Source organism: Cygnus olor, chromosome 20 (assembly GCF_009769625.2).
Source record: "Cygnus olor isolate bCygOlo1 chromosome 20, bCygOlo1.pri.v2, whole genome shotgun sequence".
NCBI classification, from domain to species: domain Eukaryota; kingdom Metazoa; phylum Chordata; class Aves; order Anseriformes; family Anatidae; genus Cygnus; species Cygnus olor.
In genome coordinates, this window is record NC_049188.1 from 6,509,464 (window position 1) to 6,535,781 (window position 26,318).

At 58.7% G+C, this 26,318-nt stretch overlaps 1 protein-coding gene across 2 annotated transcripts in view; it reads right to left on the reverse strand.

Annotated features, from left to right (window-relative positions):
- RTN4RL1 (reticulon 4 receptor like 1) overlaps positions 1-26,318 on the reverse strand; it is a 29,122-nt gene that overhangs the window by 2,497 nt on the left and 307 nt on the right. The window contains exon 1 of one of the 2 annotated variants that reach the window (XM_040532508.1): positions 1,735-3,202. The exons of the other annotated variant lie outside the window; for it this stretch is intronic. Within the exon in view, the coding sequence (XP_040388442.1) occupies positions 1,735-1,771 (37 nt within the window). The 5' untranslated portion in view covers positions 1,772-3,202. Of the gene's footprint in view, positions 1-1,734; positions 3,203-26,318 lie in introns of those variants that run through there. 2 annotated transcript variants of the gene reach the window in all.

Sequence of the window (26,318 nt, forward strand, 5' to 3'; positions counted from 1 at the left end):
CCACAGCCGTGCCCCTCGTGGCCCGTTTGGCACCGGCATGTGCCTCAACCAAGGGGTGATTCGCAGGAGATGTGCTGTCGGCAGCCGGTGGGAAAGGCTGAGCAGAGAGCTTGGTTTAGAAGCGGGTGCTCAGACATATTTTAAATACGTGTCCTGTGGCAAAGCAGATTGCATCTCCTAAAGCTACATAGAGGATGTGCCCGTGACCAGGGCATGCTCGCTGTGGAGCATGAGAAGCAAGCAAGGCAGTAATCATCCCCTCCCTTGGCTCTGCTCGGAGCACCGGCTTCGCCGCCCAGTTCCCGGCGTGCTCCCACTCCTCGCACCATGCCTGCTTTCAGGCTATTCCTTCTGCGCAGAGTGGCTTTTCAGACTCATTGCACCAGCCTGTCATTTCTCATTCAGATTTCCTCCTAGATCTGCTTTTCCTCTTACACACAAAATTTGCTCATGTCTAATGAATTCTGCCTCTGGACTTCACGGGAGAAAGGAGTAACATGAGAGCGGCGTACAGCTGCCAGTGCCATCCTACCCCAGAGTCCCTGCACTGCGATTTGCTTGTAATAATCTGAAAAACAAGAGTGGAAGTGGAGTTCACCTCTAATTACTCCATGTCGTTACCACCAGATCGGCTGTGGTGCTGGACCCCTTGGGCTTTTACAGTCCCTCTTTTCAAGCGCCTGCAGCTGAGTACGAGTGGGAGGCAAAAAGCCTCACTGGTTTTTTATTAACGTTGTTTGAAATATAACTCTCTCGTTGGTGTTGCCTTTTGCCTGGTATGGAGATCTATTACTGGGTAGCTAATAGCAGGTGACCTGTCCATCTGGGCCCATTCTTTCAATGCAAATCTGTCACGTTTTTAGATAAACTGGGTTACTCAGGCTCTCATAAATTACCGGGGAGAGACAGTCGCCTCTGACCATACTGCTGTTTTTTTTTTTTTTTTCTAAAAGATAGCATCGCCAGCCAAAGTGTTGGACCAAGCCTGTGCTGGGATGGGAATGGGGGCTTCCTGCAGGCTCTGCCCTGCAGCAACGAAGTGCCGACTGCGGGAGGGATGGCTCATCCCTGCGCCGCTGCCAGAACAGGGCTGGAGCCAGGAGTGCTTAATTCGCGAAAACTCCTACGGCTGTGTAGGGAAAGGAACATTCTCCAAGTCACCGCCGTGCCGTTTTGGCTTCGCTGGCGTGCGTTCACGATGAGAAAAGGGCCGTGCTGGTGGCTCGGGCCAGATCCTCACAGGGTGCCGGCTGCGGCTGCCCCGCGCTCCCCACTGAGCAGGAGCCCTCGCCACAGCTCTCGGCACGCAGCCTCGGGAACAGCAGCCCCCTGGGGATGTTCTGATTACCCAATCCCCAGATAACAATCATCAAGATAAAGCTACAGTCACAGATAGGTGCAGAAACACTTTCTGCTGTCTATTTTTTTTCTTTTTACCCACGGATGTGCTTTGCTGAGGTGGGACAGCTTTATATTCCCCGCTTCACTTCGGTGACACCGAACTACAAAGACTGGTGTAGCTCTTATGTTTATTAGTAAAATCCTGCCAGGCACAAGCACGGTGACGATCTCCCACATGCAGAGTCTGTTATTGCAAATACCAAATCACAAGGGTCTGAATCAATAAACCATCTCCCAGCTATGAGCAGCAGGTTGGAAGATTACATATTGCTTCCAAACGCCGGTTTTATGCGCTGTTCCGTGACACGATAGTTGCCAGGCTAACAGGATTACCGGCGGGAGGAGGAGCCGGGCAGGGATCGCATAGCATCCCAAATTTCACATCTAGGCGGTGATGACAGGCGGCTGGTAGCGATGCATAGTGATGGACCAAAGTGGCCAGGGTGTAAAACACCGTTGAAAAGGAGCGTGGAGCTTCTCAGCGCCCGATGGCTCCGGAGGAGAAGGTCAGGGGAAGCTGAGCCCATCTCTTTCATTATCTGGTGATCCTGAGTTAATGGCTGAAGTTCCTCTGGAAAAGGAGCCGACTCCTGCTGTCGGTGGTGGCAGTGGGATGGTTGTTTCGGGTGTGCTGCTGGCTCTGCTCTTCCCAAGAGTATGATGGTGGGGAGAAAAGGCAGGGGTTTCTTTCTGCCTACACACTGCATCTCGGGGATAAAGAAAATGTGGAAACAGGAAAAGGAAGGATGCTTAGAAAAAGTCATAATTAGGTGAGCAAAGAAAGGAAAGAGGAAACCTCCTTGGTGGATGTGCTCAGGGCACATGGTCTCATCAAGGATGAGTCTCTCCCAGCCCATAAAATCTGCTGACTGTCTCCTGCCATGAGAAGCTGCTCCGAGATGGCCGTGTTTTGGTCAAAGTTTAGATTTGGGGATGAGACCCCTAGAACCAAAGACCTGAGCTGGCCCCAGGAGGGCAATGGCCAAGGTGGCTGGGAGTACCTCGGTCTCTGTAGCCACCGTCGGTGGGACCATCCCCATGGGGACGATGCCCCTGTCCTCTTTGTGCTTTGATCCCCCAGAGTCCAGTCCCGGCCGACTCACCACGCTCGCTATTGCTGGTGCAAACCTCCTGACTGCATCTTGTAAAGGTTGTGAGGCAGGTGGAGGGGCACCGGCAGGTGCGTCGGCGCTCACCGGGGAGGGAGAGCTTCAAAAGCGGCACAGAAAAATCCTGCAGAAACCTGCCAGCCAAGTGAATAGAAGCAAAGCACTGCTGACATGGATAAAACCAGCACGGGTGTGTTTATCTCCTAGCGCTCTCCCACTGCCACGCGCTGTGTCACCCAGCTCGCGGTGTCCTTCTGCATCCTCCTGCTCCTGGCTGAGGCTTTAGTGATGGGAATGAATTCATCGAGCTGTCCAAACCATTTCCCATGCAGCATCTCTCTAATTGGGCATTAATTAGGCATTAGTTAATGAATGCTTGAAATAATTTATCTTTGGATGTGTCCAGTTTGCAGTCTTACTTTTAACAGCATTATACTCATTATTAGATTAACATCATTATAAATGTTCTCCATTACCTGCTTGTTTCCATTGTCTTAGCCTTATTACTGAGAGTGAAAATCACTCCTCCCGAATGCATTATTGATGAGTAAGGACTTTCTATATGCAGCGCGGGATTAATTGTTATACAGCGTAATGCATTTAGCGTGAAGCCTCAATTTGTGCAAGAGCTGAAACGGCCAGAAGAATGCAGACGCCCAGAGACAGCGTGCTCGTCCAGACGCAGCAAACCTCCCCGTGCCGCCCAGCCCTGCCCACCTTCCTCCCCACACCGGTGCCAGCACAGGAGGAGAGGAGAAAGGCTGGGTTGGTACCTGGGATCACGGGGGCAGCTTCCAGTGGCTGCAGCACATCCCTCATCACCACGGGGATGCTGGCCGCGGCTCGGCGCCGTGTACAGCCTGTCCCCACCGCACCGCAGGGCTGTACCTGTGCCGGGCGTTTTCTTGCATTGTAAGTGTTTTAATGCTTTGCTGTGTCTCAGAGGGCTGTAGCGGTTTATTTAGAGATGCAATGTTGTGTATTTTCATTAGGACTCCTCAGCTAGGACCTAGGAGAAGAAGGGATGCTCCGGCCCCAGCGGGGTCACCGGCACGCATGGAGCCCCCGAGGTGCAGCCCTCGCCCGCTGGCTTTGTTCTCTGCTTTTCTCAGCACCGTGGTCTCGCCTCTCCACCCTGGCAAGCTATGTGGGTCACGGCCCGCCTGGTTCTCCGGCAGGATCTGGTCTCTGGGATGGAGCAGGTTGCTTCTCTCTCAAATCTCTCCTAAAACGCCATCTGCTTGGGGAGCCCTATCTTAGCTCCTGTCTACATGCGGCTTGTCCGACTGCTCGCTGTGTCCATTACCAGTTCTGCTCAGGCTGTTAGATTTATAAGCTCTTTAGAGCAAAGCCCTCGTCTTCTGGCTGCTGATTTATGGATCTTTACTGCCATAAAACACTATGTATAGCTGCTACATAATATAAATAATAATACTTAACCAGAGCAAGCTACAAGTGGGGACAAAGCATCTGGCTTCTGCTCGCAGTCTGTGTTATCAAAAAGGCAGGAGCTTGCTCATCACTCACACTCTTCTGAGGCCAAATTCGCACCTGGTGCAACACTGCCTGTAGCTATCAACCAGCTACAGAGATCTTCCTGCCCCATTCACACCCCGTACCTATCAAAGGAACCTTTCTAAATCAGCCCCGAGTGTACTGGGGCACACAGACACAGCTGCGGCCCCACGGGAAAATACGCTTTGAAACTTGGGAACGAACTCGGAATGGGATGTTCACGCCATGACAGAGAGAAACTGTTGTTTTAGGGAGGAAAAGGAGCCTCGAATGGTCACAATTTCATATGCCAGCTGAAGGACGATGAAAGGCAAGGCCTGAGCAGAGACAGCCACTGGGTGCAAGCCAAGAGCTCAACTTCAGATCTGGGACGGTTTGACAAAGCAGTGTCAGACCCGTGGTTAGGAGCTGCCTTTTTTTTTTTTTTTTTCCCTCTCTCCCCCTGCTCCCGTTGCGGCACAGAGGCTAAAATAAACAAGCCTGCCCTGACTGTCACGAAGGCCAAATTCCCCAGTGAGCAGCAGTTTGCTTTCAGCTTCTGTGCAAAGCCGTCTCGGTGCCCGCCTCGTGCCCCATGCCGCTGGGGCATTCTCGGAGCCTCCGCTCCCTGCAGCACCAGCCGCCGGACACGGCACGAGAGCTGCCTCTCGAGCTGCAACCACCCATCCACCTTCATCATTTTTTTTATTTTTATTTTTTTTCCAAACGGTGTCATAAATAACTGACAGATCCCAGCTGTTTGGAGTTATGGTTTCTGATGGAGTGACAGCTGCTCCCAATCCCCCAGTCATCACCCCGGCAGTTCTGGAACATTTCAGCAACATAAAAATCATTGGAGATAATTTCGGTTTTGCATAATTTGGTTAGGCAAGCTGTGATTTAATGGCAATTATGACCTCCGAGGCAGAAGATGAGCTTGGAGGCTACCAGCTTCACACGACTTTAGCTGGGGGTGCAGCGTCAGGGATATTCCAGCAAGAAGGCACGGCGAGAAGAAACCCTCCCACAGCAGCTGGAAACTGCGTCCGTGTGCTGGCGAGTGGAGAGGCTGTTCCCAGGGGAAGACGCATGCAAGAAAATTTGGAGGGAATATTGCTAGGGAAAGCTTCGGGAAGGGGCTGCTGCCAGAAGATGCTTTGGGAGGTATCTTTTAAAGCAAAACCAGGGAAAGGCTTTAGTCTGGGGATGCTGCAGCCCTTACACACCCTCTGTAACACCAGTACCTCTTGGGCTAGTGGGTGCAAACCTCTATTAGCCACCCCGACCCCCACTGACAGGGTTCCTCTTGTCCTGTGCTGTGTTCCCTCCCATCCCTGGTGCTTTTTGGCCACCTCGGAGCCCAGTGGTTTTCATTTCTCCAGCAGTGGCTGAGCACAGCAAAGTCTTCATCAGCCTGGTCAGCTATTGGGTGGGCGGTGGAGGATGGAGAAGCTGCTCAGGAGCAATGAGAACATCACGGTGCTTCTGGCCAGGGGGTTCAGGAGGAGAAAGATGTTGCCTAAGAGCAGAAGTGTTGTCTGGAGCTGAGGAGGTCCAGCTATCGCCACCTGCATCACTGCTGTCAGCCAGCCTGGAGTGTGCTGCGAGCCGAAGCTCAGGGCGGAGCTGGGAGCAGAGGCACCCCAAAATCAAGTCCTTTAGGACGTCGCAGATTTGTTGTACATTTGCTGACCCGGTATCTGGAGCTATTCCCCTTCCTCCACCAAAGTCAAGGCCAAGGTCACCTGGAAGTTTCTGGATCATGGTCATTAACTCCTATTGCAGTTTGAAACCAGACCATAAATTTCATAGTGTAATAATGTAAAAATCAATAACTCTGTTTGAAACAATAGCTTTGTCTTCCATTTCAGCCGGGGCTGATCCCTCCCTGCGGACCGCGTCCCTCTGAATCACGCAGACAAAGAGAGGGACGAGGGTGGCGGGGCGGCTGCTCGCCTGCCAGGTGTGCGGCCCCTGGGCTGCTGCAGATTCAATTAGTTCATTTATTCCTCTCTCGCAGTTAAACCCGAGGATGATTTAAAAGGGAAAAAAAAAAAAGAAGCTGGTTGCTGAGAAGGGAGCCTTTTATGCTCAGTCTCTTTGACATCCTGTCCGACGCGGCGTCCCTTAGGCTTTCCGTGCCTGCAGAAGAGCTGTACCAGCCAGGGATGCTCGAGCTCGCGCTGCTCTGCTCCCCCTGCCATCCACCATGGGCAGCGGAGCCAAACCAAGGCTCCCGGCAGGGGCTGCAGGAGCTCAAAAAAAAACCAAATGTCCGCTCTTTTCCAGCTCTGGCTTTCCGGGCGAGGGAGGTCTGGCTTCGTTTGCTTTCTTATTTTCTGTTGTTTGCTGTAGCACCAACTCGAAATATACATCAAGAGGCAGGATTGTCTTTCACGTGTTGGTGGATGTGTGATCCTCAAAAACAAATTAGCACCGATTCACTTCTATATAGAGTGCAGCCATCAGGGAATCGCTCCTGAATTCACAGCGAAGGAAAGCAATAATGCTTCCAGCACGCTAATCCTCTCCGAGAGCAGCCCCTGAACTCTCTCCCAGTGCTGGAGGCACCGCTGGAAATTACAATTGCAGTGAAAAATAATAAATAAATACAGAAATTGGCAGGGTTTGTGCAGGTCCAGAGGATTTGTACCCTAATATGGAAGTCCCTGTTTAATTAGCACTCCTCTTGGCGGCTGCATCTCCTCCCCGCTCCGCTCGGGCTGAAGAAAAGGGGGAAGAGCAGAAGCCAGCGGTGGGAGCGGCTGTGGGATTGGAAACTTGGATATAAGAACTTGTTTAATTTAAATGCTCACTTCAGGACGGATCTGTGCAGAAGCAGAGGGAATGTAGAGCACGTTTTCCCCATGTAATCCGCCCTACTTAACCCCACTTTGCCATGCTCCTCCTGCTGCAGCAATGCCCACCGAGCACAGGGAGAGGATTCGGTTCAGGGCTTGGGTGCTGCCACTGCCCTGGTGCCTCAGCACGGAGGGAAAACCACCTCGTTTGTGGGAGGGAGGGTGATTGAAATCCTACCGCTGGAGATCTTTTTGTGCTCCCGTGCCTTGTCCCATCGGGCACAAAGGTCCTGCTTGGATCTTCCTGGAGCTGATGCATGGGAGGGAAGTGGCATCTTTGGGTTTGTGGATGGGTGACAGAGCTGCTGGGTCCTGCTGTGGTTGGAGATGTCACTAGAAACCATGATACTTCTGCTCCTCCAGGCCTGAACAGCACAGAGGATGCCACGAGCATCCTGCAGGTACGGCTCCTGCAGGATCTTCAGCCCCGGTGCTGCCACCCTGACACCCTGCAGGATCCGGCCCCGGCGGCGGCGCCAGCAGCCAAGAGCCGGGACAGGAATTGGCAGAGGCCAGGGAGCTCTTTAGGTCCTTGAGAAGGGACTGATAATTCCAATTGCCCCCAAGGAGAGAGAAATAGAGGAGGATGACTTAAGCTTAGTGGATTGTCTGAGGCTCTCAGGGGATCATCAGATGCTTCCACTCCCTTTTTGTCCTGAGGTGACAAGTTTTCTTTCCCATTCACAGAAATGCAAAATAGTTCATTCACAGGCATAATAAGGACGGTATCCTTTGTAAAACAGCGGCTACCAAGATCTCTGAGGTGCTTTACAGTGAAACAATTGCAGATGAAATGACAAAAACCACCCAAGATTAGCACGAGCCAGCTCAGTATCAAACGCCGAACAAACTAATGTGTAGAGAAAGCAGATTCACCCGCTCCTTCCCCTTGCCAGCAGCTGGCTAGGACCCGTGAAGGCTTTCCTTAGGACTGGAAATGCAGCCAGAAGAGAGCAAACATGAGACCTAGGAGCAAAGTGACAGCTGCCCCGCTTCCAGGCCCTCTCTCTGCTGCCCACTGCCTGCTCCCCATCCCCGGCAGCGGGGCCTTGGGGATGTGCTGGATTTTCTGCAGGGCAAAGCCTCACCTGGATGTCACCAAATGGAGGCACAAAGAGGAGAACAGCCCTTCTTGCGGGGATTTTATGCTAGCATTACTAATAGGGCGAGCATCGTCCCTACAAATGCGTGATCCTGCCGAGGTCCCGACCTCAGCCGCGTCCTGAGCCACCGAGCTCCACGAGCCAATTACGCACAGCGTCGCGGCCACTGCCTTTCATCCCTTTTCAGTCTTTTCTGCATTTCACATTTACTGCGTGTCCTTGCGTTTTGTGGAGAAGAGGGCAAATTGGAGCCCGCGATGCGCCTTCTTCCCCATTCAGCAGCACATAATCCTGCCTGCAGCAGGGGGGAAGGAGACTGGCAGGCGGGCATCAAAGCGGCCAGCTCTGTCACATTTTCTTCCCACAAAAATAAAGCCATTGCGTCATTTGGAGCTGGCCAGCCTCAGGTCTCTCTCTCCCAACCCCTAAAGGGGCACAACAGCTTCATTCCTGGGCCTTTGGTGTCCCCCCTCGGGGCGAGGTGCGTGACACTGAAGCCGTCCCCAGGGGATGTGCGTGGCAGCGCGGGCTGTACGAGACCCCTCCTGCTTCGCACTCAACTTTTTACCAGCACACAGAAAGCTCGCGAAAAGCAGAGCGATAAAAGCACGGCGGTGTGAATAGCCCCACTGCGCCTCTGCCCAGCATCCGGGCCGGATCCCGGCCTCGCCGTTCCCGTTCCCACAGCACACATCACCCCAGGAGCAGGCTCGTTGGAGGTGCCGAGCACTCCCAGCACCACGTGAATGCCCGCTATTGCTGCGTTAAAAGCTTCATAAAAATAACTTGTTAACGGGATGCGTTGCCGTCGCCGGTGGCTGGTGAGATCGCTGCCGATCTCTGCTCCTCGAACGCAGCAAGGCCGAGCAATTACGGGGTGGGGGCTGCAAGGTCTTGGCGGTCTAATTTCTATTAATTAGAGCCCACGTGCCATCCTGTCACAGCGGGGAGGAGGGACTGGGGTGGCAGTCGGTCCTTGTAGGAGCTGGGAGAGAAACCGCAGCCGCTGAAGGCTGCTGAGAGGTGGCGCATGCTTTGGGATTGGGGCAGGGAACCAAATGGGGTGGGCGATTTGGGGGCTTTGAAACCACAGTCCCCTAAATGTGCACCGGGGAGCGCTGGCTCCGGTGATTTTGTACCGCCTTAGGACCAAATGGAAAAGCAAAGCTGATGGCTCAGTGTCCCCTGAGCCTGGCGGGGCTCCCGGTGGATGCACACCAGGACCCTGCTGGCCAGGCAGCGGCTGCTGCTGTGGCTCGGGGGCCCCGCACGCCCCGCACGTGACTTCAGCCCCTTCCCTTCGAGCTAATCAGAGCCTGTTCCTCGGTAAGCCATTATAAATCCCGTTACGATCCCTTCTTTGCTAGGTAATAACGGTTACTGCGAGACATATGGAGACCTGGGATCGGCGCAAAGCCATCCGTGGCGGCATGCATCCGCGCTAGCAATAGGGCATCGTGTGCAAGTCGGGCATTGGAGCCTCTGCAATCCGTTTCCCCAAAGAGGAGGTGGATGTATCGGGGATGTAATGAAAAAACCCGTAGCTGCAGTCCAAGAAGGAAGCAGCGGGGAGGGGTGAACATGTGCGCTGGCACGCGTGCACCGTGGTGCCGGTGATACCAGAGCCTCTCCAGGAGCAGCTGTGCCTGCTGGAGACGGGCAGGCTGAGGCAGACAGCCTAAAGCTCGCATTAGGAAGATCGCTGGGGAGAAATATCTCCGTCTGGAGACAAGGGGGCACGGCCGGGCGGTGAGAGTGTGCACCGTGTCTGTGCTGGGGAAGCAGCTGGGGCTGGGTGGGGGTGCTGTGGGTGCAGGGATGCCCGGTTTTTGGAGGTGCTGAGTCAGCAGAAGTGGCAGCGGTGGGGATGCAGGGTGGCCTCGTGTGCTGCTTCGCGTCTGCTTGCGGTGTAATGAAAGGGACATTTCCCTTCCGACAGCTTCCGGAAGCAATCCTGCTCCCCATTAGATGAGCAAACATCCCTTCCTCCCCCTCCCAGTTTGCCAGCATCCTCCTGGGACTGGGCGGGGGGGGGGGCTCAGCCTTTGGGAAATCAGCACTGCTCACTGATGCTCAGCCGCAGCTTTCCTAAAATACACAGCCCTGCCCCCAAGGAGCCTCGCTGTGCTCCCAGGGCTGTCGGGGAGGGCTCAAGGGCTGCAGCCACGCCAGCGCCACTGTCACACCTGGCTGAGGGCTGGCGGTGCTGAGCCTTTCCCAGCGCCACGGGGAGGAATTTGCGGCAGCAAGCGGCACGCCGTGATTTAGCAAGCCTTTTACCCTCAGCTTCCTCCCGTCGTGTTGCTTAAATACACATTTTGCAAAGTTAAAACAAATTGCAAGCGGCAGAAATAGTTTTGTAATCTTAAAAAAAAAAAAAAAGAAAAAAAAGAAACAGAGAAAAAAAAGGAAAGAAAGGGAAGATCTTGGCACGAGGATAAAGGAAGGCGACTGAGATGCTCATTAAAACTGAGGGGCTCCAATTCCCCGTCCAAGTGGCCACATCTTCTCCAGAGGCTCCCGGAAGCTTTGAAATGCCTTGTCAGGCACAGCCTTTCATCCTACCTGATTCCGGCTAAATTCATGGACCCAGACATTTTCGCTGGAAACGGGAAAGAGGGAGCACCTCCATTCTGACTCCTCACTTCCCATCTGATCGCTGTTGATACAATTTATTCCTGTGACAGCATCTGCTGCTTTCATGCTCTTTTGTTCTGAAGTACAACCCGTCTTTGTTAGTCCCATTTTCGGGCCTTTCATCAGTCGAGGCACAACATAAAAGGCGTTTAAACACCCCTGCTCAGAAGGCAGGCAGGGGGAGCAGGGACCGACGGGTCCCCCTTCCCGGCCCTGCCACACTGCCCCCACCTCCCACTGAAATATTTGTAATATTTCAGAGCAATTCTATGAAATTCAAGTTTTCCAGGTGCTGTGTTGTTCAGAGCCTTCGGTCTGCATCTCCACCACGAGCCGCTCCCCAAACACCCTCCCTGTGTAAGCATGGAGAGAGTGGCATTCCCCTGCAAGCAGAACCAGGGGCTGCAGGATTTGGCCCTGTGATGCTCCCACCTTGGTACTTGGCTGAGCACCCTCCTGGCCTGCCCACACCCCCCTGCTCCTGCTTCGATTCCCCTGCGATATTTTCCCCTCCGGTAAGTGCTGAGCTCCCGTTCGCCTCGTCCCGGTGCGGTTACAAAGAAATTGCTGCAAAATTTTCTCGTGCTGTCGCTCTCCCGGCGAGGGCGTGGAGCAGCCGCTTCTTCCCCCGGGTGCTGCGTGGATTGCTGCCACCTGAGATGCCTCTGCCAGCTGCCCAGCACCTCTCCTCCTTCCTTCCATCCCTCCCTTCCTGCACACCTTGTGTGCTCACCAACCTCATCCCCCAGCTCCCAGGAAAGCGATCTCAGCCGGAAAGCCTGCAGCCTTTTATTGGGGTAACCTTTTGGGTTTCATTTAGCGCCTTGCTCTTCCCAGTGAACCTTCTCGTTGCGAGCTCTTTGCAAATTGTGACTTTTAACTCGTTGCTGGTGAGCAAACGTGGAGAACAAACGTGCAGGATGGGGTCCCTCTGCTCCCCAACACATCCCGACTGAAACGAAGGCGCAGAGCAACGATGGGTAGCACTGGCTGCAACAAGCACCAAACCCATCATCGCCCCTATGGCCCTGATGCTGCTCCAAGGTCTCTCCAAGAGCTGAAAACGCTGAATTCCTGCTCTAGGATAAAAAACACTGTGCTCCCACAGACCCTTCGGAGGGAGCAGAACAGCCAGGCAGGATCCGGGCATCGCCCGAGCGCCCGGGCACAAATCAGCACATCGCGAGGTGGGGAGAAGGCGAGCGATCCCGACGGCTATCCGAGCGCGCTGCCTGCCTGCTCCTGATTAAATTATGGTGCTCAAGTTCACCATCTGAGCCTCGCGCAGCACGGACCGCAACCGGGGAGAGGCGGATTACAGCCCCATAATTCAATCACGGGGCACAGCCGATGTCGCAGGCGGCAAGAAGAGCTGTCGCTATCAATACTGAGCCCTCGGCAGCCTGCCCTGTCGGCTCCCGCCCGGCGATGAACGGAGACGACTTCATGGGGACTGGGTTTCCTAAAACACCGCTAAACGGCCGTGTGGCTCCGTTACGGCGTCGGGATGGGATGAAGTTGGTGTTTGTGTGAGGGTTTGGGGCTGGTGCGGCTGTGGTGCTGCGGGGAGCGGGGCATGGGGGCAGCGAAAACCTGTAGGGATGGGTGGGAAGGGGAAGGGAAGGGGAAGGGGAAGGGGAAGGGGAAGGGGAAGGGGAAGGGGAAGGGGAAGGGGAAGGGAAGGGAAGGGGAAGGGGAAGGGGAAGGGGAAGGGTTGATGCTCCTGGCCCTTGTGCTTTGCTGCTGGAGCAGGAGAGGGAGCAGGCGCCCCATTGTCTTCCAGCCCAGTTTTCCCAGCACAAAGAGAAAATGGACCAGGAAGCTACAATTTAAGAAGAGCCCAAGGTGGTTTTACATAAGTCCGAGAAGCAAGGAAGAAGGAGATGGAGTGCCGCTTCCCAACTGACACTGTGAACCAGCGAGCGTGACTAAAACTTGGGGAGGGTTTGCATAATGGGGACGTACTTTTCTGCTCTGCCAAGGTGTTCAGGTACCATGGTGATGCACGCAGCATAAAAACTTTGACAGACACTCAGGGAGATAAGTGTGGAGGGACACAATCAATTGAGAAAGAAGAGAGACGAGAAATGGGAAGGCACTTGCTTTGCGTGAAAGCATTTACAAGGTCAACAATTAAGCGTGCGCCGCTGCGAGGTTTGGGCTGCGGAAGCGAGGGTGGCCCAGGAGCTGCTGGGGATGCCAGCGGGGATGGGAGCGAGTGTGAGGCTCCAGCTCCAGCCCCGTGGGCTGGGTTAGGTCCCGAGCCCAGCACCAGATCCAGCAGCAGCAGCTCACGGCAGTGTGGCTGTGCCGGTTTCTGACTCCCCGGCAGTAAATTTGGTGGTGCCAAAGAACAGCGTGAGGAAACGCCGCGATGCAATAAAGTCACCAAGCTTTCACCCAGAGCTGGGCTTTGCAGTGTGGCCTCTTTGGGCAGCCTCACATCTGGAGGCCTTTGCTGCCCGACTGGGGGCTCTTAGAGAGCAGCCTTGCGAGGAGCTGGATGGCCGGGGCTCGCCACTTTGCCCTTCTCCATCCCTCGCCCCACTGCCACTGCTCCAAAGGGCCGGGGCTCCTCGCAGACCCGCAGGCGCCTGGGGGCTTCGGCTCCTTCTTGCGGTTCCAGCCTTGAACCCGCCCGACTCGGCGAGTCCCGCTGCGGGTTTCTGAGCAAGAAAGAGATGCTGATTCCTTGAGAAACGAGGAGGCGAAATCCAATTGTGCACTATAGCGCATCTGCGGCTGCCATTAACCTGTCTGTGTACTTCTGCGGCTGTCCATTTCTCTCCTCTGACAGCCGGGACTGCCCGGAGCGCGCTCTGCCCGGACCGTAAAGGGATTTGTTTCTCCGTGCTGCAGTGGCACAGCGCAGAGCTGACAAACTGTGCCGCAGGCGCTTCCCCGGTGCTCTGCCCCGCTTCCAAAGCGGAGCGCGAGCTCATCGCCCGCCCGGCCAGCCGGATAGCCACGGCATGGCTCAGCGCAGCAGGACGAAGCTCCCACTGCCCCGCTGCCTTCTGGCCCCAAAGCATCCCCAAAACCCAAAACACGAGGCCAGAAAAGAAAATGCTATCAGGGTTTGGGGGGCGTTGTGGAGGCAGGCACCCGAAGGAGAGGCTGGATCCTTTGGCATGAGGCTTGTGGTGCTGTGGCCATCAGCGGTGCAGAGAAAAGAGCTGATGGAGAGCAGAGCTGGCAGCTCGTTTTGGGGCTTGGAGAGCTCACCAGAAGGCAGCACTTGCTGTGGACAGCACGAGAGGGCTGGGGCTGAGGGATCTGCCCTGGTCCTGGGGAGGCAGCATCGCAGGGAGGCAGCAGCCAGAGCATCCCCGAGCGCACAGAGCATCCCTGTGCTCCCTCCTGGCTCCCCCAGGGGATTAAAAGGAGCTGATGCGACGGGGCGAGGGAGGAAGAGAGAGGGAAGGTGGGGAGCAGGGGGACGCACAGCCGGTCGCATCGTCTCCCTGCATTCCAGCTTCATTTGCAGATTTATTAAATCGAGAGCCAATTTCGACATCATTTCTTTCAAGCAGCTCCACCTCGCAGGTGTGTGGAATTTATTTGAGATAAAGAAAACCATTACAGAGAGACAGCAATCTTCAAAGACCACCTCAGAGACCTGAGAGAAATAAAAACACTAGCCCGTGCAAATGCGCAATTAAGTTTCAAAATACTTGTGCTCCATGAAAAGCTCCGTCCCTGCAGAGAACAGGCCTTTAAGGCAATTTTCCCAAACCCTATTCAGAATTCACTCAAAAACGCCTTTTAAAAACAACGTGTGATTTTCCCTCTCTGCCTCGCTCCTCCTCCCCCTTGGCTCGCGCTCAGCCAGGTACGAGAGAGGCGGCCCCGCTCTGCGACGCGGTCGCTCTCCGTTTGGAGATGATGGAGCACGCTTGCAGGGCAGCACCGGGCCCTGGCAGGGCTCAATTTGGGGCTGGGCTGCTCCATTTGGGAATTATCCGCACCCGAACTGGGGCTGGCAACCCGGGTATTTGGTATTCTGGGGGAGAAAGGTGCTGTGCCTGGGGACTGCTCGCCTCCCGGTCCCAGCTGTTGGAGCCTCGCATCCCTTATTCCCAGGTCACTCTCTGCTGGGTGGTTAATTAAAAATGCGTAATTAACCTGTGGAACGCACTGCCATGAGGTATCAGCGAGGCCAGGAGCTTAGCGGGATTCGGGGGAGGATTATATGTTTAAATGGATAATGAGAGCATCTGCCGCGACGTTAGTGGGGATAAGGCAGATTTAGGGCTCACAGCCTGCTGTGCCGGGCTGCCGGCCCCAAGCTCCAACGGCTGAGGGTGCAGGAGGGGACCCACGGAGCCAGCTCGAGGGGAAAAGCCTCTGGTCCCCCCTGAACGTGACAAAGGGACAAATGTGCCCATGCATGCCTGCTTTCTGGAAGGGAAGGAGATTTCGGGTGCATTTCCCCATGGAGGACGGGTCCGTGCTTTTGTCTTTTGTGAGGGCTGGATGCGGTGGCGATGCCCACCGTGCCATCAGCCCTCCCTTGAACCCAGGGGCCGGTCGTGTCCCTGGAGCTGTCCCCGATTTTGGAGGACACCCCGTAACCAACCTGAGTGCTCCCAGCTGCTCCTTGAGATCCAAGAGAGAGCGTCCAGCACATGCAGCACTGTCTTGCAAGCAGAACCCTGCTTGTGCACACGAAGAGCTTCAACACTCTGAGCTTGTGGCACGCGAGCACAGACCAAGGATGGTGGCAGGTGACGGGATCAAGCCTTGGCAGAGCTGCTGGTGCAGCGTTTGCCCAGCTCTAGGCTGTGCTGCCCATGCAAGGGGCTGTCGCTGGAGGTCTCCACTGCTGAAATACGGACTTGCATCCACCTGATTTGGGCTGGGACGCTGGATCTGCTCCCCTTGGGTGTTACACTCACGGTAACTGGATGTGGTGTGCTCTTGTTCGCCCTCTGGACACCACAGGCACCCTCCCTCCTCGCCCCGCTCTGTAACATGTGGCACAGACCGAGCTGCCTCCAAGAGCGCCTTTAAGCCCTCGCAGACAAGCCAGCGACTGCAGAACAAGCTCAGTGCTGATGGCGGAGTTATTAAATCCCCGTCCGCAATCCCCTCTGGATCCCAACCGCTGCTCTTTTGCATGGCGTTAGCATTAACCAAGGCTTGTGCAGCGCGTGGCTCCTCGGGGTGCGGGAGCACCCATGTCTGGGATGCCCAAGGGACATCCTCAGCCCTGCACCCAGCAGGATGGGGCACTGCCGGCTCCAGCTTTGCACCATCCCGGAGCAAGGATGCTCCCGCTGCCGCTTTGCAGCGTTTTGGATGGCACCGCATCCACGGGACGACTCGAGGCATTTCGGGTGCTCGTCCTCCTCCCCAAGGGCTCGCGCTGCCCCCCGGGACGAGGCGGCCGCAGCGCGGCGTGCTCAGCCTGCCGAGCGCGGCGGGGCTGCGGGGCCGGGGTTAATCTCGTTGTCACACCTTCCCTCCTCTCGCTAACTCGGCGCGCTTTGACCCGCTGTGAAATTGTGGCCAACAGCACTGAATATTTTAAGAGCAGCAATGCAGTCATGGCCGCGCGCGGCGGAGCAGCAAAGCAGGCCGGGAGCTGGGCTGGGCCCCCCGCCTCCCCCCTTCCATCGCCAACCCATTAGCACAGTTCAGGGAAACCTAAAAAATTCAAAAGACACTGAAATATGCAGCATTTTTGCTCTCTCTGGAAAATGACGCGCTTCGCTTCCCAGATGCTCCGGAGCAGGCGGCTGTAAATAAGCGGCTTTATGGCACGGGGGGTGTTGCCGGTGGGGCTGGGGGAGAAGATTTATGTCCCGTTCCTCATCCTGCCCCTATGCTGCCAACGGGATCGTGCCACCAGAGCACCAACAGACCTGTGCCCACCGGTCCCCTTCTCATCAGCATGTTATGGAGGTGCTGGTGGCATTAAGGGACTTTGCCACCTGCTGTCGTGGCTCCGCTGGCTGCTTTCTGTCCCCTCTCCCCCCCGGGACATCCCCGGTGTCCCCTTGTTGTCTCCATCCTCCCCGTGCAGCCAGCGGGGACGTGGGCGCTGCAGGACCTGGTGCAAACGCCTGGCCTCAGCACTTCTGGTATCTGGGGCGCCACAGAGCAGCAGCGGCGAGGAATTAAAAAATAATAATAACAAGATGTATTTGCATAAACCTCCGGAAAGAGGAGCTGGAGCCAGCCCTGCCCTGACGAGGGGAGACCACAGGTAGCATAGGGGGTGAAGGGAGGAAGAGGAGACCTCGGCGTGCTGTTGGGACCCTGTGCCAAGGGAGAGCGGGCGCACGGCCTCCAGCCCCACGGAGGAGTGACATTGGGACACTTTTGCATTCCGGTCTTAAGAGGGCAGATTAATCGCCATGTGCTGGATCTGTCACACGCGGGGATATATATTCTTCTCGGAATTTACAAGTAGTTCTGTCTGAGAAATAAACAACCTCAGATAAAAATTACATTGTCACCGTGCAGGTGTGATGGATGTCGTGGACAAGCCCTCGGTGTGTCGGTGCAGGGAGCTGCCAGCCCCAGGACGGCCGGGAGATGCTGATGGGGCCCAGGGGACTTGGCAGGGAGCACGTCATCGCCCAAAATCGCATCAGCCCTGGCTGCTGCGTGGTGCCAAGGGAGCCAGTCCTTGGCACCGAGCCCGTACCCATCTCATCGTGGTCCTAAAGGCTGGGGGAAGGTGTCATGGCCTCCCAAGCCGCTCCCAAGAGGGGAAGATGCCCAAACCCTGGGGAAAAGTGATGCTGGTGATGGGCAGCCACGAGGAGCACCCAGAGACCTGCACCGGGAAGGGTGCCCCCTCTTTCTGGGCTCTGTTTTGAGCCCCAGCTCCTCGCCATCATGTCCCTGGAGCCCCCTGGCACGGCCGTGCACGGCACAGAGTGGGGCAGGCGTCCCCAGCAGCCCCGGGACCCGGTCACAGGGAGGATGAATGTGATTTACACCGGGCCCCTTTCTGATTTCGCCTCTCCTTCATCTTTATCTGCTTCCCGCGGCTGCCTTTGCTTTGGCGAGGCTTGTTGCGGTATCACCGAGCGCATCTCCTGCCTGGGTCACTGCCGCTCCCTGCGCAGGGCTGAATGTTCACTTCTTTGTAGCTTAAATCGAAAGTTGTTTAAATCTGAAAGCGGCAGCAAAACCACCAGCAGGGATCCTCAGCCATCGCAGCCCGAGGAGCCAGGACCCAAAACTGGCTGGGGACGGCAGGGTCCCCGTGTGGCCACCGCCTCATCCAGGTTGGGAGCCGCTGCCGCGACTGCCTGCGGTCTGGTAATAAACACAGAGCAGCTGGTGGAGCCTCTGCCGAGCCGGTCCTCGGGATTTATCCACATTGCTCTGCCTTATCAGCCATGCTTTTCACAAGCACTTAAATTCAGGAGGAAAAGGAAAAAGTGAAATCAGATAGAAATGCAGGTCTGTTTGCTGTTTTCTCCAATGAAATGGTTCTGGGTAAACAGCAGACGCCTTTGATGAAATCCCAGCAGGCTTAAACAATAAAGCTGGTTACAAACTCAATCTGGCGCAGATATCAGATCTGAAATTGTTTCAAAAAACATGTCAACATTTTCTAATGCTGCTGCAAAACTTCCTCGGCACCTTGCCACAAGCCCGCAGCTGTGACGCAGGGTCCGTGCCACCGGCCTGGCCCCGGCCCCTGTCCCCCCCCCAGGTTCCTCTGCTCCCCTTCGCCTGCCCTGGGAGCCCCGGCGGGGAGGAGATGCTGAGCATCACCTCGGAGAGATGACGAGGACCCCAGGGGAGCGGGGAGCACCTGCCAGCTTGTTTTCCACCTCTGGCCGCTTTGAAATCCAATCAGCGTTCCCAAGCCAGGCGTCTCCGGGGACGATGCTCCTCGTCCAGGAGGATGAGCCCGGCGAGGTGGGCTCCTCGCCGCGGCACCCCAGCTCCGTCACCAAGCACGATTGGCTTTTCCACAGGAAAAACAAACAAAAAACCAATTTGCGCAGTGAAGGGGAGGGCAGACAAATGCTCCTCGCGGGGGCTTTGCCTCCAGCGAGGCACGTTTGCGCCCCTGCAGGCCCGGAGCCCCAGCTGGAGCAGGTGTGGGCTGTGCCAGGCAGCCCAAGCCCCCGCCCCGCGCGTTAATAATCCGAACAGGTCCCCGCTCCGCCGCGCACGGCCGGGCTTCGAAACCACTTAAGGATTCAGCGGGGGAGCGCAGAGCCGTGAGCGTGGCGGGGAGCAGGAGAGGAGCGAAGGGACGAAGGATGGAGCCGCGCCGTGGTGCAGATTTGGGGGTGCCCAGCCAGGGACGGGCGGTGCACGGCCGGGAACCGCCGCTCCTTCACCTCGCGGCTCCAGATTTGTGGCCCAGGAGCAAGGGGAGCGTGGTCCTGGGTGTAAATCACACACTGCGCCTGCCCCCGGCAGCAGCTCGGCAGCTTGGCAGGAGCCCGTTAGCAAATGTCCCTCAATTGGCTTTGGCACCAGAGCGGCGGCGGGTGCGTGAACGGAGAGCGCAGAGGGACGAGGCACATCGGTCACTGCTGGGGTCCCTGGGGGTGTCAGGGGACATGGGACACTGGGGCATCCAGGTGAGGGTTATGGGGCTTCTGAGGTGGGTCTGTGCCCGTCCCAAAGGGCTGCTTCCCCTCCTCTGAGGTTTCGGGGCTCAGGGGATGGACAAGAGCACGGGGGTGAGCCTGGAGCAACTTCAAAGGGTGGCGTTGGGCAGCTGAGTGGGACGTCTCTAGGACAGGATGGGATGGGATGGGATGGGATGGGATGGGATGGGATGGGATGGGATGGGATGGGATGGGATGGGACGGGATGGGACAGGACAGGATGGGATGGGATGGGCAGAGCATTGCTGCCTGGGGGCAAGCACCCACGGGGCAGGCAGCAGTGAGGGTGAGGATGATGAGGAGGAGGCAGCATGTCCGCTCACCCCACCGGCACCACAGCACTTCAGCACCATTTAGGAAGCCGGTGCCAGCTCTGGGGGCGCTCGCAGTCCCCCCAGCTCCATGCCCCCATCCCCAAGGAGCTGCTCCCTGTGTGCTGGCACAGCCACCAGCTTCCAGCACCAACCCCAGCCCCATCCTGCACCCCCAAAGAAGCCCCCATCCCACGGCCAATGCCCAGCACCACTCGTGCCCCACAGGGCAGGAGGGCGAGGGATGGGCAGCGGAGCCTTCCTCGCTCCGGGGAGCCCGAGAGGACAAACGGGAGAGGAAAAGCAGGGCAAGAGGAGGGCGAGCTGGGGCGGGGGGCGCAGGGGGGGGTGAGCCCCAGCTCCGGTGCAGCGTGGGCGGAGGACGTGGAGGCCTGACCCCTCCGCTGAGGTTGCCTTCACCATCGATCCCTGCTGCACTCAGGCTCATTACGGCCGGGGAGCTGCTGCGAGCGGCTGGCGGAGGAGACAGACGAGGGGGGGGGGGAGAGAGAGCGCTCTCCGTGGCTCCCTGGATCGTATTAAATATTTACTTTGTTTTGTTTTGTTTTTTTCCCAGCTATATTGATCAGAGATGGGGAAGGGGGATGCGCTCAGATGCTGGGAGGGGAAGAGCAGAGGCAATGGCTGGGCTGCCAGACGGGGACGGACCCTGCGGGCACACCGCACCCACGGGTACCATTCCCCATCCCCGCCCAAAGCACCCCCAAGCACCCCCAGCTTGGTGCGAGGCCACCACCAGCACCAGGAGGGGCTGCAGTAGGGCAGCTCCCCCCCCCCCCAGCACACCCCAGCCCCATCTCAAGGGGGGGAAGCTCGGCTCTATGGGGGTGCCCCCCTTGGTCCGGGCCCCCCGCGACCAGGCTGGGTCCAGCGGCCGTGCAGCCGGCGCTGTTTCTATTTCGAGAGGAGCTCTGCTGGAAAAGGAACAAAAGCGGAGGGGAAGCTATAAATAGCCTCCTCCTTCACACCAGCTCGCCTCCTCCGCCCCGCGCCCGCAGCAGCCTTCGGGGCCGCAGCTCCGGGATGGCACCGGGGGGGTCCCCGCAGCCCCCGGCCCCCGCACGCCGGGAGGCGCAACGTGCCCGGCCTCGTGCAAACATCCCCTGGATAAAAAAAAAAAGAGAGAAAAAAAAAAAAAAAAGGAATCCCGAGGGAATAAAGCGCCGGGGAAGATGTGCCGCCGAAGCAGAATCGGCTCGAACCTGGCTTTGCCCAACTTGCCCGGCTCAGCACCGCTCCCCACCCGGGCTCTGCACCCACGGCCACCCTGCGGGGCCGCATCCAGGCTCCTCTCGCCCCAGCCCTCCCGCGCCCTGGATGCTGCAGCTGGGAGCAGGGGAAAGCGGAGCCGGCTCGGGCAGACCTACTTTCAAGGCTTTAATCCTTTTTGCTTAAAGGATCTTTCTTTTTTTTTTTTTTTTCCCCTTTCTTTCTTTTTTTTTTTCCTCTCCCCGCTCGGCAAAGATGCGGTCTGATCAGAGGAGAGACGCAGGGAGCTGACAAGCTGCGGAGTACGGAGAAAAAGGAGAAAGAAATACATATTTATTACCCTCAATTATTAAAAAATAGATAGCAGCAGATCTTAGGCCCTGGCAGAGGCACTGCGGAGTCATTTGTGCGAGGACTATTTTGTTTTTTAAATTCCATTGAAATTATAATACGCCGGGCTTGTTAGCAAAAACACCCCGGCGCATCCCCGCCGAGGGGGAAGCGCCCCGGCCGCTCTCCCGGCTCCAGGCAGAGGGGCTGCGCGGGGCCGTACCCAGCACCCTGCTGGCTGCTGGATTTGGAAGCAGGGCGGCTCCGGGGGCAGGAGCCAGCGGAGAGGAGCTGGTGGCAGCGGCTGGGCCAGGTGTGGGGATGCTGATGGCATTTGCCTCCCTCTGGGTTTGCACCGAGGGTCACAGCGGGATCTGTCCCCGTGCCAGCGCATCCCCCAGCCGTGCCATGGATTTGCAGCTGGCTGCACGAAGGTCTCGCGGATGAGAGCTCATCTGGGCCACGGTGGGCTCCCTGCAGAGCCAAAAAGCAGCGGGAATGGGATGGGAAAAGGGGTTTGCACCCCTCGGCCAGTGCCAGCCAGCGGGAAGCAGCTTGGGGGAGCGAAGCAGTGGGGAGCAGCCCCGGTGCAAAGGCAGCTGGAAATAAAAGCGGCTCCCAAGTGCGGCACGGGGCTGGCGGAGCCGCGCTGGCACCTCCCCTCCGCTTGCAGGGCTGCCTCCGTACGGAGTGCTGACAGCTCAGCAGCCAAACTCGCTCCTGCCTCTCCTCCCTGGTAAACAACCGCGGCAGAGAGCGGGATCCGGCCACCCATGGGTGTCCCCTGCCAGCCTCCCCGTGCACAGCAGCGGTGCCGGGAGCTGGGTGCACGCAGTGCATCCTCGACGCCCTCCGGCTCCGCACCCACCCCGTGGCACCACCAGGATGGGAGCGACTCGAGCCCGTTGTGCCCTGGGCTCTCCGGAGCCAAAATCCGCCACCATCCCATGCAGCCAGCCACGAGCAGAGGAGGAACACAAGCTGCTTTTGGCCCTTGGAGGCTCTGGGATGGCCACAGCCCTAGTGGGATGCATCACAAAACACCGCTCACCAAAGCCAGGCTGGCTCCGAAACGCTCTGCCGCTGCAGGGAGGGAAGCAGCAGCCGGGCACGTGTGCTATTAAAAAGGAAAAGGAGCTTTCTGCACCAAATGGAGCTTTTTCGGCTTAAGAACCCCGCAATCCTAATCTGAGCAAAGAAGATTCCCCCCCTGTATCTGCCTGGCCTGCATCTGCCCCCGGCAGCGCCGCCGCAGGCGCCGGATCGGCGCACGGCACGTGCCAAAGCCCTCGGCTCCGGAAGAGAAAGGGCGGCTGCTCGGGAGGGCAGAGCGATGCCGGGCGCGGGCGTTCCTCCGTCAGCACCGAGCCTCCATCATTTGTCATCAGCAAAAATAATATTCCTAAAAGTGTCCCCTCTGATTGCAGGGCGGCAGGCGCAGGGCTGCGGGTTTCCATGGAGATGCCGTTAAGCGGGGATGGTACGGGGGATAGTCGCCGCCTGAATTTGGGAAATCGGACCCGGCGTCGGCAGCCGGAGTGGGGACGGCACCAGGGGTGCTGCTGGCGGAGGGACGTCCCCTCCGTCCCCTCCCTTGGGCTCCTCGGGCTGCGTCCCCCAAAGCGGCAGGGGAGGAGCAGCCGTCCTCCGAGGATGCTCCGGCGTCCCGGCGGTGCCCCCATCCCTCGCGCCCGCAGCTCTCCCCCGCCGCCCCCCCAACTTGTTGCCTCTGCTCCTAAATTAGATGCCAGCCTCCTCGGGCGGGGGCCAGGGGAGGCGCTGGGGTGGCACCTCGTGTGTCCCACCTCGCCACCGCGCCGGGACGGAAAGCGATCGTGACAATATCTCCGCCGCCGGCGCCTCGCCAGCCCGTTGCTGCCTGCCGCTCCGCCAAAGCGCTTTTAAAGACATAATCTGCAGTTAATAACCACAGTTTGTACCGAGCGCCGCTAAGCCCCGGGATCGCGCTTCGCAAACAAAGCCCGCGTTTTGGGCTGCGTGGCGGCGGCTCCTCGAGCCTCCTTCGGGCAGACAGGGGGTGCGGGAGCCGGCGGCGTCACCCGTGGGTGCTCCGAGCACGGGGACGCGCGGTGGTGGCCTCGTGGCTCTGTTTAATTCTTGGGGTTTGCTCCTGGAGGACGCCTGGCCGCAGCGATGCCCTGGCCACATCCAGCCACCGCGTGCCCGGGTCCCTGAGCTTCCCTGCCTGGTTTTCACCTCCAGATGGGGCTTTGCCTCGTGCTGCCAGAACCCGTTAGCAGCAGCCCCGTTCCCTGCCCGGCCCTGGGGTGACCACGTCCTGCTCCCGTCCCCACCCCGCAAACCGCGGGGCCACAGCCCCGAGCGCACCGCGGGGTCGTGCCGCCAGCTCCAGCTCCCGCCAGGTGCCTTGGGGAGAGGCGGGTGTGAAATCACACCCCAAAATGCCTATTTTTACATTGCCTCGCCAGGTTCGCTGCTGTTTCTAGGGCAGCACTTTTGAGGCCACCTGGAGCAGTACCCGCGGCCTCGGGCACCCCGGGAGCGAGCGCGGGGACGCAGGGACGCAGCAGATGGGGCCACGGGGACCCTGCGGGGCTCCATCAGAACAGGTCACCGAGCACCCAGGGCTCTTTTGCCACCCAGGCAGGTCTCGAGCAGCCACGAGCATCGCAGCAGTGCCCGGCTTCACCCTCCCGAGCCCCCCTGGCCCCCCCATCCTCACCGCAGGGACAGGCAGGGCCGCGTCCTGAGCGCTTCCCCCAGCCGCCCCCCGCTCCGCCGGGCACAGAGAGCTTGTGGCTTCCTCCCAGCTCTTTATGAAATTAAACTTTTATGAGCAGAAAGGTTTCTGGGCTCTCAGCTCCTCGGTGCAGGAACCGCAGCCCAGCCTGCGCCGTGCCCGGCCCCGCAGGGCGGCTGCTCCTGGGCAAAGCCTCCCTGTGCCTGGCGGGGGGGGGGGGGGGGGGGGGGGGGGGGAAACATCTCCTTCGCCCCCGCTCCTCGCCAGGGTCTCAGGGGTGGGAGCTGCTGCAGGAAGGCACCACACAGCCCTGCCCCGTGCCCCCCCAGCCCCTTCCCACCCACCCAGGGGAGGTTTTTCCGCCGTGGAGCAGCAGCAGCCCAGCAGGACGGGAGCCGAAGGGCCCCAGCCCCAGGGCTGAGACGTGGCTGTCCGTGACCTTGGTGTCATCCTTGACCTGGAAATCTCCTTCTCCTGCATCTCCCACGGGGCGCTCCTGGCCGTTGCCACCCCTAGCAGGACGCTGGGGCGCAGCTCCGTCCCCGCTGCCACCCTGGCTCATGCTGGTGCTGCATCCCACGCTCCCACCCCCAGACACCCGCGAGGTCCCGGTGCCAAAACTCACCCCAAAGCCCACCGGCGGTGACGCCGCAGCGGTGTTTTGCACCGTGCCATGCCCAGCACCTCCAGGATGGAGCTCACGTGGGGCAGGAAGCCCAAAATACCCCCGGGCATCGCAGCCCTGCCCTGGCCGTGCTCCATCAGCCCCTCTGCAAAGCACACACGGGCACCGGGGCAGCTCGGTGCACACCAGGGCATCCCGCTGGGCCACACCGGAGGGTCCCCGAGCGTCCCCAAAAGGCAGGAGGTGGCAGAGGGGGTGTCACCCCATGAGCAGACACACAGACCTGCTTCCCCCGGGGACGTCACCTGCACAGGGCTCCCGCAGCCCCCAGTTGTGCCACGTCCCCAGCCCCTAAGACAAACCCCGGTCCCCGGGAGCAGGATGAGGATGGCAGGGGCAGCGCCACCTGCTCAGACACCACAAAACCAGACACCTCCGAGCCCCAGCAAGGGGTTTGGCCCCGGCCCCGTGCCCAAATCCCCCACGTGCCCACGCTCCCGAGCAGCTGCTGTCCCCTTGCCCCCATGGTGTCCCCTTCCTTGGCGTGAACGGGGGGCCCGGGACCCCCACCCAGAGCCCACCAGCCACAGTGGGCAGGGAAGGGAGAGCCTCTCGGCGGGATGGAGGCCTTCCTCTAACTGCCTGTTGAATTATTCAGGACTGGCATTAACTTATAAATGAGTGTGTTTGACTGATTTTGTGGTTGATGTACAGATAAATTCTAATGAAAGACAGCTACAAGATTTTAAATTATTAATTAGACTGCCACTTAACAAAGCCTATTTGGCACTCTATTTCCTTGCTTAACAAGACAAAAACTTTAAGAATAGGGTTTGGATCAGCCCAGAGGCTCTTCATTTGCATTTTGTTTTTCTAGCTCCAGAAATGAAAGCCGTAGATCTTGACCTTAACAGGCTACCCCTGGTGGGATGAAACCTTCCAGCAGCCCCGCCGCCAGCCTGCGCAGGGCTCGGCTCCACCTCGGGCTCCTGCTCCACGGCCCCAAAACCACGGCTGCTGCTTCGCCTCCCCCCCCCGTGCTCCGAGCGGGATGCTCGGGGGGGGCTCGGGGGGGCTCTCCTCGCCCGCCCAGGTTGGGTTTAGGAGCCGAACAAAGCCAGAGCCGGAGAGGAGAGCCTTCGAGCGCGAGGCCCCGCAGCCGCAAGGTGACATTACCCCAGCGGGGAAAGGGCTCCCCGGGGGGGCAGCGAGGGCTGAGCCCCTCCTGGGGTCGGTGCCTTTGGGTATGGGGGGGCTGCGGGGAGCTCGCACCCCGTGCCACCGCGCCGGAGCCTTGCTGGATATATGGCAGTGCCACGGGGTGGGCCCGGTGCGGTGCCCTCCCTGGGGTGCAGGACGGTGACCGGGGGTCCGGGGGGGTCCCCCCGTATGGCAGCGCTGCCCCTCTCCCCCCAACCTCCCCGGGGCTGGCCCAAGCACGGCGGTGCTGGAGAAGCGGGGCCCCCCCGACCCCCCCGGAGGGTCGGCATCTCCCCGCTTATGATGTCAAAAAGCTCCCCTATGATGTCCCAGGCGGTTGCCATGGCAATGGCGTGATGTCACGAATCTCCTCGGGGCGGGGGGGGGGGGGGGGCACAAGAGAACGCGCCCCAACTTCCCCGCCGAGCCCCCGGTGTCCCCACCGAGCCCGGTGTCCCCCTCCCGAGGAACGGAGCCGGGCTTACACCGGACACCGACCCCCCCCTCAGGACCCCCCCCCCTCAGCGCTCCGGTCCCCGCCGTGCGCCCCCCCCCCGCCTTCCCCGGTGCAGCCCCGCTGCCCCCAGTCCCCCCCCGCGCTCCCGGTGCCCGCCGTACCCCGGTGCCTGCGGGACCCGCCGCGCTCCCGGTGCCGGCTGCGCGCGCCCCCCCGGTTCCCCGCGCTCCCTCCGGTGCCGCTC